General features: G+C 55.2%; 1 protein-coding gene and 1 long non-coding RNA gene across 2 annotated transcripts in view; one reads left to right on the top strand and one right to left on the bottom strand.

Moving 5' to 3' along the window:
- Positions 1-260: 260 nt before the first annotated feature.
- On the top strand, positions 261-2,936 carry Adra2c (adrenoceptor alpha 2C). Its single transcript, XM_050140758.1, has one exon. It carries the CDS (start codon positions 1,073-1,075, stop codon positions 2,447-2,449), a length of 1,377 nt encoding a protein of 458 aa, XP_049996715.1. The 5' UTR covers positions 261-1,072; the 3' UTR covers positions 2,450-2,936.
- Positions 2,937-8,555: 5,619 nt separating this feature from the next.
- The window catches only part of LOC126500898 (uncharacterized), a 35,129-nt gene continuing 27,252 nt past the window's right edge, over positions 8,556-16,432 (bottom strand). The window contains exon 3 of the long non-coding RNA XR_007591456.1: positions 8,556-8,986. This is a non-coding gene — a long non-coding RNA (uncharacterized lncRNA). The remainder of the gene's footprint in view (positions 8,987-16,432) is intronic.

The raw sequence follows: 16,432 nt of genomic DNA, 5'->3' as shown, positions 1-16,432 counted from the left end.
TCCAATCCGGCCGCCGACCCAGGCCAGCCCCTTGTTGCACGAGGGTGTGCGCGCCCATAATCGAATGAGGTGGAGGCTTTAGTCTTAGAAAGAGCAGGCTTCTAGAACTCACCGCTCAGGCCAGCCCGCGCTCAACCGGGCCCCGCAAGCTGCAGTCAGCCCTGGAGGGGGCGCCCTCGCTGAGTGCGCGCCCTGCGCCGCCGCCGCGGGCTCCTCCCCGGCGCCGCCGGCAGGTTCGCCCAGGCGGCCGCGGGCTCCGGCTCCCGGCCCGCTCCCCCTGGGCGGGCGGCTCGGGCCTGCGGGGCGCCCCGCCCCGCCCCGTTGCACCCTCCCCGCTGCGCAACTGGACTCAAGTTGGAAGCCGCCGAGCCCGGGCGGCTGCACTTGCGCCAAGCGCACCGCGGCGGCGGCGGAGACGCTGCACCCGCGAGCGGGGAGGGCGAGGCGGCGCCCGCACGGCCGAACGCGGACCACGGGGGGCGCCCGCACCCGGAGCAGCAGGAGGACATCTGGTGTAGGCGCCGAGCCCGGCAAAGTAAAGTTGCAGTCGGAGGTTGGGCGCGGGGGCCCGGAAGAGCGGCAGCCCGCGCCCTGGCTCGCCTAGCCTCAGCCAGGAGGATGGGAAGCAGATTGTCCGTGCTGCCGCCTGGAGCCTGCAGCCCAGTCGGGTACCCGAACCTTGGAGCAGCTAGCGTGCGCCAGCTTGGACACCGCATCTCCGTGGGCTGGCTGCCCGGGCGCTCCCACTGAACCCAGGCCGAGGGCGGGGCCGTGCGAGGACCCGGGACCTACCCTCCTTCCCCCCACCGCCGCGTCGCCGCGCTCTCCGGGCACCTCCAGCTCTGCACTTACGCGCGCGGCAGCTGCGGGGAGCCCGGCAGCCACGCTCTCCGGTGCGCCGCCCGCCCGCCGGGCCACCACGGCCGGGGGCCGGCTCCTGGGCTTCGCGGCCCCCAGCAGGCACGCCGGAGGAGCAGGCGGCGATGCGGACGCCGACCCTGGCTGGGGGGCGCCCGAGCTGCCGCGGCTGCGCCCCGGCTCCTGGCAGGACCGCGTAGCTCGCGGGAGGACCATGGCGTCCCCAGCGCTGGCCGCGGCGCTGGCGGTGGCAGCGGCTGAGGGCCCCAACGGGAGCGACGCGGGCGATTGGGGTAGCGGCGGGGGTGCCAACGCCTCGGGGACTGACTGGGGGCCGCCGCCGGGCCAGTACTCCGCAGGTGCCGTGGCGGGACTGGCAGCCGTGGTGGGTTTCCTCATCGTTTTCACCGTGGTGGGCAACGTGCTCGTGGTGATCGCTGTGCTGACCAGCCGAGCGCTGCGCGCCCCGCAGAACCTCTTCCTGGTGTCTCTGGCCTCAGCTGACATCCTGGTGGCCACACTGGTCATGCCCTTTTCGCTGGCCAATGAGCTCATGGCCTACTGGTACTTCGGGCAAGTGTGGTGTGGTGTGTACCTGGCACTGGACGTGCTCTTCTGCACCTCGTCCATCGTTCACTTGTGTGCTATAAGCCTGGACCGCTACTGGTCGGTGACGCAGGCGGTAGAGTACAACCTGAAGCGCACGCCACGCCGTGTCAAGGCCACCATCGTGGCCGTGTGGCTCATCTCGGCTGTCATCTCCTTCCCGCCTCTTGTCTCCTTCTACCGACGGCCCGACGGCGCCGCCTACCCGCAGTGCGGCCTCAACGATGAGACCTGGTACATCTTGTCCTCCTGCATAGGCTCCTTCTTCGCGCCCTGCCTCATCATGGGCCTGGTCTATGCACGCATCTACCGCGTGGCCAAGCTGCGCACGCGTACGCTCAGCGAGAAACGTACCCCCTCTGGCCCCGACGGTGCGTCCCCGACCACAGAGAACGGGCTGGGCAAGGCTGCGGGGGAGAACGGGCATTGCGCGCCCCCGCGCACCGATGTGGAGCCAGATGAGAGCAGCGCGGCAGAGAGGCGGAGGCGCCGGGGCGCGCTGCGCAGAGGAGGACGGCGGAGAGAGGGAGCCGAGGGGGACATGGGCAGTGCAGACGGACAGGGACCGGGGCTGGCGGCCGAGCAGGGCGCTCGGACAGCGTCTCGGTCCCCAGGACCTGGCGGGCGCCTGTCACGAGCAAGCTCGCGCTCCGTCGAGTTCTTTCTGTCGCGCCGGCGCCGGGCACGCAGCAGCGTGTGCCGCCGCAAGGTGGCCCAGGCGCGCGAGAAGCGCTTCACCTTCGTGTTGGCGGTGGTCATGGGCGTGTTTGTACTGTGCTGGTTCCCCTTCTTCTTTAGCTACAGCCTGTATGGTATCTGCCGCGAGGCCTGCCAGTTGCCTGAACCGCTCTTTAAGTTTTTCTTCTGGATCGGCTACTGCAACAGTTCGCTCAATCCGGTCATCTACACCGTCTTCAATCAGGACTTCAGGCGCTCTTTCAAGCACATCCTCTTTCGAAGGAGGAGAAGGGGCTTTAGGCAGTGACACTCAGGCCTCCTGGCACTGAACTCCTGGACAGCACCGAACTCGGGCCGGCAGAGGGACCAATTAGGGGTGGCCTCTCCAGAGTTCCAGGAGTGGCCTGGAATTCAGGGCGCAGTGTGGAATGTAGCCAGCAGGAGCTGGGCGAGAGACAATGGGCCTCGGGGAGTGGGGAGGAGAAAGGGAGACCCCTTTGCCTTCCCATCTCAGCGAGTGGCTGTGGCTAGGTTGTGGATCCAGTTCCTGAGAGACCTTCTGTGGAGTGTGGCTGTGAAATTAGGGGTTTAGACGGCAGACAGCTGCAGCAAGAAGGACCCTCCCCCCAACTCTCATCGTTCCTTGTGAGCAAGGACTGACTTCCTGTGACCCAAAAAGCGTCTATCTGGGGGAGGAGAGAGGGTGCAGACAATCTCTGGTTACTGAGAGTATTTGTTTGCCAAAAACAATGACAGCCAAAACAACCAAACCATTTTCTAAATAAACCTTTGTAATCTAAGTGTGAGGTACATTGGTCAGTCTTTAAGCTAGGGTGTGGGGGAACTCTCCAGACTGTTCCAAGTATCCCACACAGGCACACACTAGGGGTGCTCTGAGGGCTGAGTTCTGTCTCTCTTTCATGAGGGAGGGGGTCTCTTTAAATACTTAAATATTTGGGGCATATGCAAAGTCTATACTCAAAATTCTTTTCTGCAGTTGACTAAGGGGCAAAGGAATGGAGGGCCTCAAGCTGATTCTAAGTTTGGATCCTGGGAGGTGCCCTCCACACATTCTACCCGTGTGTTCTGCCCCAGGCATTGTCTGTCCTCGGAGCTGTGTGTAGCACTGGCATACAGCATACGCTTTGGGTTGTCTCCTAAAGTGGGCAAGGTGGGGTGAGACGTGTCCCAAGAAGTCTTCCCTTACACATGGGGTGGAGTCATGGCCAGAAGCCTTTGCCTAGTTGCTGGGTGGTCAGAGTGAGCTGGACAGTCCCTGGGTATTGCTTCTAAATCAGAGCCAAGATCATTGTGGCCCATTGAGCAGAGGAGGGTCTAGAGACCCCCAAGGACTTCTCCTCAGTGCCACCCACTCTTGTCCTTTTGCTCAACCCTCAGTCCTCAGCATAAAATACTTTTGAGAGACAATTTTTTTTTTTTTTTTTTTTTTTGGTTTTTCGAGACAGGGTTTTCTTGGTTTTGGAGCCTGTCCTGGAACTAGCTCTTGTAGACCAGGCTGGTCTCGAACTTACAGAGATCCGCCTGCCTCTGCCTCCTGAGTGCTGGGATTAAAGGCGTGTGCCACCACCGCCCGGCTTTGAGAGACTTCTTGTCACCAAGCCAGGACCCCATGAACTCTCCCTCATAACCCCATGTGGCAAGTCCTGGAAGTCACTAGGGTAGGTTGGGAGGAAGATTGTGAGGACCTGGAAATGGCCTGGGAGAGTTGCCTCTACACCTGTGATCCAACTCACTGGGATAGGTAGGCTAGAGGGCTCTTGCCAGGATCCCTGCTGGGACTGCCTAGCCTTTATCTCATCTCTCCTGTGTCCCCACCCCCATCAGTCCTGTCATTCCCAAGCTCCTGCCTGAAGTCAGACACCAGAGCAGGTCCTTTCTGGCCCGAACTGCCAAAACTGTCTCTTGAGAAAAGAGCTTGAGGTTGCACACATGCACACACACACACACACACACACACACACACACACACACAGAGAGAGAGAGAGAGAGAGAGAGAGAGAGAGAGAGAGAGAGAGAGAGAGAGAGAGAGTTGCTTGGCCTCTTCAGCATCCCACAGCGTTAGGCTCCACCGTCACTTCACGTGGTGACACACTGTATTCTGGGGCTTAGGCCCAAATGGAGAAACTGAGCCTGGAGTGGTAAGAGGAACAGAATCAACTACCTAAAGTAGATCAAGGAGATCTCAGCTCTCTCTGGTCCTGTGAAGAGAGTGCTTTGTGAGATTGCCAGTCAGGAATCTGGGGGGGATACATTGGAAATGGCAAGTCGGTCCCACTAGGGAGGGGATTGTGCCCAGGGATCCTCCCCTCCTATATGCTTACAGAAAGGCTTCCTGGGCCCAGGGCCTCAGAATTGCTACTGTAGAACCAGCATCTCAGAGCACCCAAGAATAGAGCCCAGATTATTGATAAGATAGGGAGGCAGTCCCCATTCTCTACACTCAATAGCCCCAAATCCAACCCAAGACACCTTTGTCTAGAGCAGAGTAGCATTTTTTGAATTCTGTAAATATTGCTACCAGCGCATTTTGTGAGGTTCAGAGAGGGGATTAACTTGCCTGGGATCACACACCTAGCCATAACACCCATGCAGGGTTTGGGTTCCCTGACTCAAAATTCGACCATAAAATGAAGATTTCCAGGCAGGTCTTTACCAACCCTTAGGTTGTGGGGAATGGATTCCCACAGAGGAGGAAGGGACCCAGGCAGTGACTAGCTGTAGGAAAGGGCAATTGTGTTTTAGGAAACCGGATCCTGGGGTTGTGGGTAAGCAAGGAGAAACAGAGCAGGAGACTGGGAAAAAAAAGTCTGGGTGCCAGGTTGAAGAGGTAGAGACCTCCTTGGCTGGGGGGGGGGTGTCAGGGTGGGGGCGGGGGGCTTTGAGTCCCTGGGAGACTGAGTTTTGCAGAAATGTGTTGGCCCTGCAGCCAGAACTGTCCTGTTATGCAGACTGGCGTGCCTGGATCATCAGTGAGCTCCAAGGGCCCTGGGTGCCCTGGGTGCAGTAGAGACCATGCCAGCCTAGAGCCAGGCCTCCTGGGGATTAGCTCTGCGAACATGGCTGTCAACAAACCCTACTCTTTTTCATTTCCTAATCCCAGGAATGATGCTCTAGGCTCTAGCTTGTGCCCTACACAGGGGGGGGGGGGCTCTCAGAGCCGATGCTCTGGAGAGGCAGCTAAGCAGCTGGTTAGAAAGACAAACCCCCTGCAGGGATGCATTGCCTTGTGTGCCTCACATCTGAGGATGAGGTGGGTTGCTCACAGGTGCATGGGATGCCGTGAGCCTTGACTGTTCGCACACTCACCCATAGTGTATGGAAGAGGGGCCCCGTGAGCTGTGGGCCAACAGCTCCATCTACTTCTGTGGTAGCCGTGGTCTCTATGGTTTTGGTATTAATTGGCCTCCTCTATTTCCAGGTCTCTTTTACAAAGCCAAAGTTGTCAGACTGTCTATGGTTGAGGTGACTGAGGCCTAGAGGTGACTATGGCCCATGTTCCTGAAGTGGTGGGGGAGAGGAGCAGAAACTACTCTGAAAGAACTGGCTGCAGAGAGCCCAGACTCTGAGCCCTAAATTCAGCTTCATGGGTGATATCAGCTGGGACTCTGGGCCTCACAATAGAGGTTGCACAGCCTCAAGAAGAGTTTGGCAAGGTGGAGGAGGGTGCTGGCCTAAGTATAGGGTGCTCAGGTCCTCCTGTCTGCACCAGCCTGCGGCACACACGGACACATGTGAGTATACTTAACCTGGATGCAGATGCTCAGTTGGTGGAGAGGAAAAACATAATCCAGATATCCCCTTACAACTCACGACCGAGTCCAAAAGAACTCGGGACTGCTAATACTTAACAACTGAGCAGCTCGGATCTCTGAAGCCCCCTGGGGTGAGGGTGGAGGAGGGGAGGCACCAGTGTTGTTGGAACACCTGATGGCAAGAAGGCCACCCTTCCTGGAGCACTGGCAGTGGCTGTGTTTTTATATCAGATCTCTGGGCTGGGCTCAGATAGTCCAGATCAGCCCAGTGTTGTTTCAAAATACACGGTGACTGCAGGCCTGTCTGATTGGGCAGCTGTGGCCTTTTGTCCAGTTAATTGCCAGCTTCAAGGACCTGTGATAGTCCCCTATGTAAGGAGGCTCAGAGGAGATGACACCCCCCCACGGTGTTGAGACTAGCACCATGACACCTGTTCATATTCCAGTCCATATATTCACCTTAGCTGGTGATACCTACCCCCATCCCTGGGTGTATCTTGGGGGCAGTATATGGGTGTGGGGTGGGGATTTCATGGATGGTAGGTAGGGTCCTTAGAACTGAGGGACAAAGAGAGGAAGTGGTGGAGGCCTGTCTCCACCAGCAAAAGAGGGTCCGTCTGGGAGGGAACTGTGACTAGGCCGCCTTCCACTCTGCACCCGGTGTAATAAGGGCACAGTTTCCCCCTCCCCACCTCGTATACCTCCCACCAAGGCAGAGGAGGGGGTGAAAGGGCCAAGGCGCCTCCAGCGAGTGCAATGCAGTCTTCTGAAGTCAACCTGGGAAACCTGGTCAGTTGCAGACTGGGCCAAAAGCGAACCCTGGAGACCAAAAATGTATTTCTTTCCTGCCAAGAGGATTTGTGGCTGCTCACAGTAAAAGCCTGGGCACAATGGAATCATTATGGTCAAGATAAGGAATCAGTCCACTCAGGGCAGATAGAATGCTGGGTAGTGAGCCGGGTGGAAGGCATCCTGCCCCCAGGTCTGAACACAAACCGGGGCCAAAGCTGCCTGGCAGCCATGGAGAAAAAGAAACAGGATATGCACACGGTTATTGATGTGGGGTTGACAAGAAAAACCTGGAGACCAGGAAGTCTGCAGTGTATGACCTCCTCAGCTGCGAGAATCCGCTCCCAGGAAGGGTGTTCATGCACCTCGGCGAACCCCCAAGCTCAGTTTACTGCACCAGCCCAATCTCCAAGCCCAGTTTCCATCGGCAACCACAGGCCCTAAGTGTCAGAGTCAGGGACACTGAGGGTCAGCAGCCATGTTTGAAACTGTGGCCTTGTAGCTGTGTGGCCTCCACACTCCCATAGCAACATGAGCCTGGGGTCACCAAGGCACCAAGGCTGCCAGCACAAGGAGCTATCAGTCTCTTCCCCAGCTCGCTCCCAAGGCCCAGAACAAACCAACCTCAGGAGAACCCTTGTTGCTCATCCCTGTACCTCTGGTTGCACCCTGCCTCCTGCCCCTGGGAACTAGTGTTCATTCTATGTCATGCCTATCCTCCCACCTACATCTATCTGGGCCCGCCTGGCCCACCTCACCTCCAGAGAGGCTCTCTGAGGCTAAGCTAGCCACTGCCCCTGTCTTCGGGTGCAGTGTGCTGAATGCTGAAGTGGTCACAGCAAGCGGCTCAAGAGCTTGCAGCATCAAGAGACCCAGGCTCTGCCCTGCTCCATTCTGATGCTACAGGGGATTTTCCGCTTTGAGTGCAGGCCCGGCTGCTGCCTCCGGCTGTTCAGATATTGGTGGGCGGGTTTCTCCCCCATTTGATCAGCTCCTACTGAATGTAACTCCTAAGAAGGAGCATCTCCCCGGGGCTGCAGCACAGGAGCTGGCCTGCTTGCTGAGCGCTAGGATAGCGATGCCCACCCAGGCTGTCTGTTCCAGACCCTCCCCTTTTTGCCAAGAGCACAGGGAGGAGGACCTCAAAGACGACAGTGACAAAGACCAGGCATGAGGCAGTAATTGTGTGCCGTGCCTATCATGCCTCTGCGTCTGCCTCTTACACCCCATCAGGAATGCCTGTTTAACAGACATGAAAACTGAGCTCCAAGGAGGGAAGCCAGGTGCTGGTCACGGCCGTGATGCCCACCACTCTGCCTCCCTCAACACACCACCCTGGCCACCGCTGTCAGCTTCAGGTGTGAGCTGAGCAAACAAGCTTGGGGAAATGAAGGATCCAAGTTGTGTTTGGTGGACAGAACCCATGCTGCCCTGGCTGGCCGTCTCCTCCACTCCTAAATCAAACCACGCTTAGATTAAAGGTTAGGCCCATGGGCCTGCTCAGCGCCTGAGACCCACATGCCACTCCAATTGCTTCATTATCCCTGACTTAATCCACAGACCGACCCTCAGTGCTTCTGTGAGAGCCGCGGCAGGTCGGCACCCATGGCAATGTGAACACAGCCCGCTCTGTGTTTGGCACGTCGTCTTAGAAACGACTGCGAACAATGAGGCAGCTTTTAAGATCACCCCACCCAGGATATAAAATGCCAAAATGTTTGTGGTGAAAAATAATTCAGTTACCGGTTTCCTACTGGGTGCTGCCATCGCAAATCGAATTGGAAGCAAAATCAGCCCTCTTTGAATTGGTTCAAATGAAGCTGTTATTCAGAATTGATTGTTGTGTTTGCCTCCATAAGGATTCAATAGGAGGCAAAACAATAGAGTGATTATCTCACTTTTGGTATTGCTAAATAAAGGCCCTGGCTAGACAGCCACAGCTGGACAGCCAAGGGTGGGTTTGCCCTCTTGGCAGAGGGAAACTGGAAAAGGCCAGTCCATGTGGGCTCCAGGCTGTGCCTGCAGAGAGCGGAAGAGTGGCTGCCATTCATCTTGCTTGAGCATGTGCAGAGGTGTCTACTTCAGGGCCAGGACCACAAACGATGATGGATGGGGATGAGCAGGGTAACACCTTTACCACTCAGCATGGGGATAGGTTTTGAAGTTGCCACAGCTGACCATATAGTGTAACTTCAGGTTCCTGGAGCCACCAATGCACAGATGGAACATGGTTCGACTCTGGCTTGCACCAAGCTTTGGTTTTCACTCCTTCAGCAATGAACCTAAGAAGAGACACACATTGTCTCGCATCAGGCTTGGGTGAGGACCTGGAGTCACCAACAATCCGGTGATCGTGAGTTACAGAGCTTGATCTTGACTGGGCCATGTCCTCAGGCAGTTCGGCTCCTGGTTTTGAGTCAGACACAGAATATTGGCTTCCTCGGTTTCTAGTGTCCCACTCCACTTCATCCACCCCAAGCTCCAAACGGGCCTGTGTCCAGCAGGTACTTTGTAAATGTCAGAAGTGCCATCTGTGAATGTGTGAGAGGTCCAGGCCTGCCCCAGGACTGCCATCAGACTTGGGGTTCAGAACAGAGCCTCATGGCTAAGCCAAGCAGGGGAGCTTCTACCCATCTTCCGACTCACGATGAGGAGCTATGGAGGCCCGGGACCACTGTGAAGTTAGTTCCCACAGAGGGGACACTCTCTCGAGCTTCTGCTCTGCCCTCGGGCAGCCTCCAGCACCCCAGGGTGTCCCCATGTGCTTGAGCATTTGGACAGCTGCAGCTTGGAGATTGAGCGTCACCCAAGGAAACTGATGTTTGGAGAATCTTGTCTGAGGTCCCTTGGATGTTTCCATGCCTAGGCTGCTCTGCAACCCAAGTCCCTCCTATCTCGGGAGTTTATCACTTGCTGAAACAGCCAACTTCATAGGAGTGTACCCTGTAAGTTCCCTGTTTCAAGGAGGGACAAAGCCTCCCTGATCTCACCCTTGGGTTTTCAGAGGAAGCTGGGTGTGTTCTTAGGACAATAGAAAGTCTGTCCAAATTTCCTGTGTGTCATTCTTTTCCTTTTTACTGGTGTCCCTCAACACTGTCCCCAGGGAACTGTCCCTCTCTGTCACCTGGGAGCCCACAGGCAACAAGGAGCTCAAGACCAGTCAGCTCAGGTTCCTGCAGATGACCGGTGGGCAAGGACGCAGACCACTATTGGAGTCGCCTGGGCATGGGAGATGGGACATCTTGGGTCATAGTGACTTGGCCTCTTGAGGTTAAAAAAAAAAGTGTAGTTATGGGCTTCCCTGGTGTCTCCCTGAACTCCACGGAAGGCTAATGGAGCACATTGTGTGGCAGTCGGGCTCACTCATTGGCCCTTACTGAAGACCCCCGACCATCCTTTCAGACCACAGAGCCTAGTTAGGGTCTGCTATTGCCTTTGCCCAGCCACACCTCTGCAGGTAGAGCATCTGTCAACCTATTTGTCACCCAGCCATCTTTAACTCTGCTAATGTTCATTCCTCTGTCCCTGTCACAACCAGGAAGCAAGCCTGAGTCACCAGTCCAGGAACAGGCTCCAGACATGGACCGGGGATATTGCAAGGTTGGGAGGCAGGGGTTTTTGGGCTGCTGCGGAGAAGATGAGGCCAGGGTGCCGACCACTCACTGGGGACATCTAGCATGAGCTAATTCCACTTATCTCCCAAAAGGAGGCTCAGCCAGGGTGGATGTCTGACTTGCCCAGGTACCCAGTTGCGGGGTGGCAGGGTTTACATGACTTGAAAATTAGGGCAATGAGTGAACACACCCCTCTATCATGCTGCCTCAGAGTTGAGGGGCATGACTTTTTCAAGCATGAATGTGAGGGAGGTGGCATTCCAGGGGCAGGCTGACACCCTCGGAGTGGCACTTTGAGAGACAGCCTATACTCAAACTCCCTAACCCTGGTCATGGCAGGGGAGGAACCTGGGACATGAGATGGCTCCATTGAGAGGCAGAAGCATTCAATAGAGATGGCTTCACTCAGAGGCAGAAGTCCGGATACTGTGGGCGAGTCCACAGAATGAACGCTGGGACCCATCTCCTGGCTACTCCCGGGGCCACTCTCCAGGCTCCTACCCCATGTCCTTGGGAGGAAGTGGGTTTCCTCTCTCAAGATGGGAAGGAAGGTGGATGGTTCGGCACCAGGAAGTCAGGTCTGGAGGTCACGTGTTCTGAGGTAGCAGGGCCAAGCCGGGATGCTGTCTTCCAGAGGCAGTTCCTAAGTGAGGGAAGCAGCCCGGATGCCCTGGAGAAGCATTCGCCTTTTGCGCCTGCTCAGCCATGTGGAATGTTGCTTCGTGACGGCCCACATGTGTGACTCTCATGGGCTTTCTGGTGTGCTTTTTGCCTCTTGATGTTTATAAGAACCTCATTAATAATAGAAAAGACCTGGAAAGAGCCCCCAAACTCATAGATCGATAAACGGATTAAACATTGGTGCATCCAAACCAGCAGCTACGGTTCTGTGCCAAGAGGAGCGTGCCGTAGGTGCACCCACGCAGGAAAAGCAGTAGCCTGGCCTGAAGGGCTGTGTGATCACTGACTTTGTTACATGGCATTTTGCTTAGGAGATTTTAGTTTTTACAGCGGTTCGGGGTTCACAGCAAACAAGCAGAAAGTACAGCCGCCATGTGCCCCTTGGCATGACTGAATGCCTCCATCTGTAAGTGAAGGTCCTCTGGAGATCCAACGGGAGAGTGGGCGTGTACTCATGGTAGTGAGTGTGGGAAAATTTTATCAGCTCTAAAGTGTGGTGCCCTAGCCAAGGTTCCTTATCAGAGTCTCAATAAGCCCTTAGAGGCAGTGACTGATTGGCCTGCTCACTGGGCTTACAGATGGTAAGAGAAAATGGCCTGTATCCAACTCAGAAGGTTCTGGAAAAGTGCCTCAGTCTCATTGCTTAGAGCTGAGGAGGGATCCTCTCAACCTGACCTGGTCTCCCCAGAGGCCTGTCATCTGCTCTGTAATGATGGAAAACTACTAGACAGTCCGGGCGCTCTGTTATCTACCATCAGCGTGCTAGAGAGGAGAGCGCTTGGGGCCAGGAGAACTGGCAATACCATGAGCTTCCTTTCTGCTCCCAGAGAGCCAAGGTGCTGGGTTGTGCCATGGTCCCAACTGCTCTACAGTCTCTAAGGGTCCCCACCCGTCATGGAGCCTAGAACAATACAGACTGTCCTGTCCTGGGGACGGATCACCTAGTCCTGCTCTCCCAACCAGCAGTCTCAGCAGACTCCTCTCCCCAGCAGCTCTGTCTTGAGTGTCTATGGGGCAGAGCAGGCCTCCTCTGGCACACCCTTGCTGAGCTCAGAGAGCACCTTACCGTCCATGGAGGCTGAGATGAGAACCGAATCCCCAGGACCCAGCCCCCCCCCCCCCCCCGCCAATCTGCTTATGGCCCTGACGAATATACTATTCTGCATTGAGATGAGAGCTAGGCATGCATAGTAGCTGGGGACCTCTTGAGCCTCTGTAGACAAGAGACTGCTCCTGGCCCGGAGGACAGGGAAGGAGGAAGGAGGCTATCTGCCTGTCCTCACTCTGAGCAGTATGCCGGGCCTCCTCTGTCAGGATCTGACCATGCAGTGAACATGTAACTGGTTTTCAGGCTGGACCAAGAATTCAGTGCCAGCCACAGGCAGCAAACACTAGAGACCTCATGTGTGCATTCAAGGCTAGTGGAGGAGAGAGTGGAAAGAAACCCCAATATGTCACCCCAAATGTGCTGTTTGACATGAACATCTCTGAGCTGAGGCAGTTATGAAACAGCAAAGACATAAGTCAGTCTCTCTCTCTCTCTCTCTCTCTCTCTCTCTCTCTCTCTCTCTCTCTCTCTCCCCATACCCCTCTCCCTCTCTGTCCCCTTTCTCTTTAAAGGCAGACATCAATAAATTCTCTCAGCAACTTGTCAAGCTAGGTTCAACCTAGAGGAGCCACGAAGTGGGTGCTACTCTGGAAGCCCACAGCCACTTCCTTCTGTCCTATTCCTTCTCTGAGCCCACTCTCGGGTAAGGACTCTGCAAGCTGAACTTGTAAGCTGTTGATGTGAGTAGCTGAGTGACAGCCTTTTGCTGTTTCCTCTCATGCTTCTGAACCTGATGGGAATTCGCTGCTTGTTGGATGCCTTTGTCAGAGCCGAGAAGGTATATGCACTCTATGGTAGGGGCGACCACTGAATAACTTCATGAATCCAAGATTCTCAACGACTGCGTCAAGTCCCAACATGCAGCACCCCAAGATAGGAAAACTAGGGCAGGAGAGGTACACCTGTGTCGGGTATGCCTGTGTCCCCCCACTTCCTGCTTCTGGAAGGCGACCAGCTGTGGCTCAGTATTACAGTCCAGCACTCAATAAAAAGGGGCCCAGCTGCGATCACACCCAAGCAGATAGGCTAAGAAGCAGGAAGAGAAGTGGGTTGCTTCTCTCAGGGTGGGAAAGAACATGGCTCTGCACCAGTAGTCAGTCCAGAGGTCCAGAGAGTAAGCAATATGCATTCTTACATCACTCTGGAGCCCTGACTTCCAGGAAGCTGTGGTTTCTGCCTAGGTCCATGTTTCTTGCGGCTTCTGGTATCATTGCCCTCCAGGGGACTCTCTTCCTGCTGCCCGGGCTTAGTACTGTCCAGGCCAGAGGTCTGCACTTCTGTCCCTCGGCGGCCCTGCTTCATTCCGTCATCCGTGAAGATAAAGCATCAGGGCTTCAAGAGAGGGCCGCTCCGAGGGGCTGATTTTGGATGGAGATATGGAACAATCATATCTGTTCAATGACTTCAGAAGATCCAGAAGGTTCTTCCTCAGTCTGTGCCGGATGGCTTCTAGGCAATGCTGTCCCTCTGTCCAGGTAACTGAGGCCCCATATCCTGCGCTGTTCCTTCTCAACTGTCTCTTTTCAAGGATGGGCCCTATACTCATTTTTATCCATTAGACTGAGGTTCTGCTTACCTCTGGACAAGTCTCCTGAGCACAAGGCCCATCAGAGACCCCAACTGTCCACAATCTAGGACCCTCCAAGCCACGTGGCACCAGCCCCCAAGCTAGGCTGCAAACACCCAGTTCCTGGAGACACCTGGCTCCCTGCAACAACCCTGAGCTCTAAGCAATGGGAGCAATTTCAAATGCTGCGTCCTGGTGGGGCCATTAAAGCATAGCAGCCTTGATCATTGGAGCCATTTCTCCTGCGTTTCTGACACAGAGAGGAAAAAAATCCCCAAATAAAACTTGTCCCATAGCTGTTCCCTCTGAGATGCGGGCCCTGCAAGGGCTCTTGCTCCTCAGATCCGTGATTTCTCCTCCTCAGGGGGAAAGAGCCCCACACAGTCCCCACTGCATGCCAGTAAACCTGTCGCTCTAATGAACAGTTTTCATTTTGAGCTCTGCAAGAAGGTGCACACCGGGAGGGGAGGTGGGTGATGGTTCGTCGGTTTGCGAAGTTAAATCTCACCAGCTCTCGGCTCTGATGGAACTCAAGGTGCCAGACATGGGAATTTTTTTTTTTGTTGTTGTTGCTGTTTTGAGCTGAGAAGGGACTTTTTGGAGAAAGATTTATTTTTATTTTTTAATTATGTTTAGGTGAGCACGTCTGTGTATGGGTTTGTGTGTGAGAGTGTACTGCCCACAGGGGGCAGAAGAGGAAGTCAGATATCCCTGGAGCTGAGTTACAGCCAGTTGTAAGCAACCCAGTGTGGGTGCTGCGAATCTGATTTGGGGCCTCTACAAGAGCAGTTTGCCCTTTCTAACCACCAAGTCACCTCTCCAGACCCCTAAGAGGAAATTTTTAAGAAGTTGACATCTGTGTTGGTTTCATCTTATCTTCTTCCTTCAGAGCTCACATTAATGGACATCCAGGCTCTCTTGAATGGCCCTGGTGACAGGGTGTTCACCATTTCCCAGTGCATCCCCTCTCTCTTGCAGGACTTGCTTCAGAGACTGAAGAGGAAGATGGGTTGGAACTGTTTCCATTTGCCCAGACAGTGAATGCTTGCTCTGCTAGGCCCTAACTGGTGGCAGGGGCTGCCTTTCAGAGAACAGGCCTGTGCGCCTGCAATAGCAGCCCAGCAGCTCCCTGCTTTGGTGTAGTTGTAACAAATTTGAGATGTGAGCATGAGGGGCAGGTGAGGACCCATCCAGTCGTCAAGGAAACATTTCATGACACAGGCTGAGACCATGATCCCTACCCAGGGCCCTGGGAGTACAGACCTAACCTTCCTCGGACATGGGAATGAGTCCAAGGCTGTAGAGAATGGGCTGCCCAGCACAGTGCTTCCTCTGTGGACTGGGCATGTGCAGGTATAAGTAAGTAAAGCCATGATGCTCCTCAGGGCTGCTGGAGCACCAGCCTCTCATCTTCTCTCCTGCATTTCTACCTTCTTAGCCCAGCTCCATTGCCAGGTGGCCCATGGGCTTCTCCAAATCACCTCTGATTGCAGGAAGCTGAGTAGGCCCTGTGAGTGGGAAGAAGTCAGACGGGGCAGGCATGGGGCAGGTGCCTTCCTGCCATCATTGAGAAGTAAGGCAAGCAGACAGCAGTGTAGGGAAAGGACGAGGAAGTGTTTGGATTAAAGCCCCCATTGAGTACAGGAGGCAGATGCACGCGACAAGAGCAATGGCCGCACTGGCCCCAAGGTTGGCTTACAGGGCCCCATAGATGGGGGCAGAAATTGTGCCTCCTCATGGATTCCATTGCAGCCACAGAAATGAACAGTAAGAGCGTTGCTGATGCTTTAGCAGCCCAGACAAAATCAATAGGCTCTGGAAATACAAGAACAGCTGACCTTTGAGATTTCTAGCAAACCTTGGCAAAGGGTGCTGTGGGGGATGGCGCTAAGGAGTACCAGTCCTGGGATCTGTGTTCTTAGTGGGTTGAGACACAGGTCCCAGGTGTCCCTCTGAGGAGCTAGTCTTATGAGCTTGCAGATTCTGGAAGGTTCAGTAGACTGAGATGCTGTCTCTATGACTGCTCTGTTGCTGTCTTAGCTCTGAACTGTTCTAGAAAAGTCTGCAGCAGCTACAGAAGGCTGTATCAGAGTCAGAGATAGGCAAATCTTCTGCAGAAATGGAAAAGGCAATCCTAGAGAAGGAGGGAGACTGGGATCTGATGCCCAGCTACTTGGGCCTGACTGGGTCCACTCTGCCTCACTTGCTGGGCCTTGTTGTGACGTCCACCTCAGGCCACCCAGCTGGAATGCACATCCTGATGGACCTCAGAGGCGCTGGCCCTTGCTCAGAGGCTGATTTCATTCTCGGTCGTCTCCTAGAATGTTGTGAGTTGTGCTGGGCATTGGGCTGCAGATGGGCAGCGGGCACCTGTCTGTGCTTTAGTAACCAGACTCTGGGAGGAGGGATGTGATGAGAAAGGAGGGGAAGAGTTATAGGCCACTTAGCATTAAGGTAAATAGTTGAGGAGAGTCCAGAGCTGACTGGCAAGAAGGATTCTGAAATCTGTGGGCCACTTGCTTGATACTTTTGCTGGGGTGACTGGCTCTCTCCTTGAGGGAGAACAGAGGCCCTGGAACCCAGGCCAAGTACCTCAGACCCCAAAAAGGCTTTCAGAATTAAGGTCTGGAGTTCAGAGTAACTGTAGGTAGCCTAGAGTCCCTCCATCTAGGTGTCCTAGTCCCCTCCACACAAGTGTCCTAGACCCCCTCCACACAGGTTTCCTAGACCCCTCTGCCCAGGTGTCCTAGTCCTCCAC

The sequence above is a fragment of the Alexandromys fortis genome, unplaced genomic scaffold (genome assembly GCF_014885135.2).
Source record: "Alexandromys fortis isolate MF-2015 unplaced genomic scaffold, M_Fortis_MF-2015_v1.1 scaffold_7, whole genome shotgun sequence".
In the NCBI taxonomy this organism is placed as follows: Eukaryota; Metazoa; Chordata; class Mammalia; order Rodentia; family Cricetidae; genus Alexandromys; species Alexandromys fortis.
Note: the sequence above shows the minus strand (reverse complement) of the source record. Positions and strands in the feature narration are given on the sequence as shown.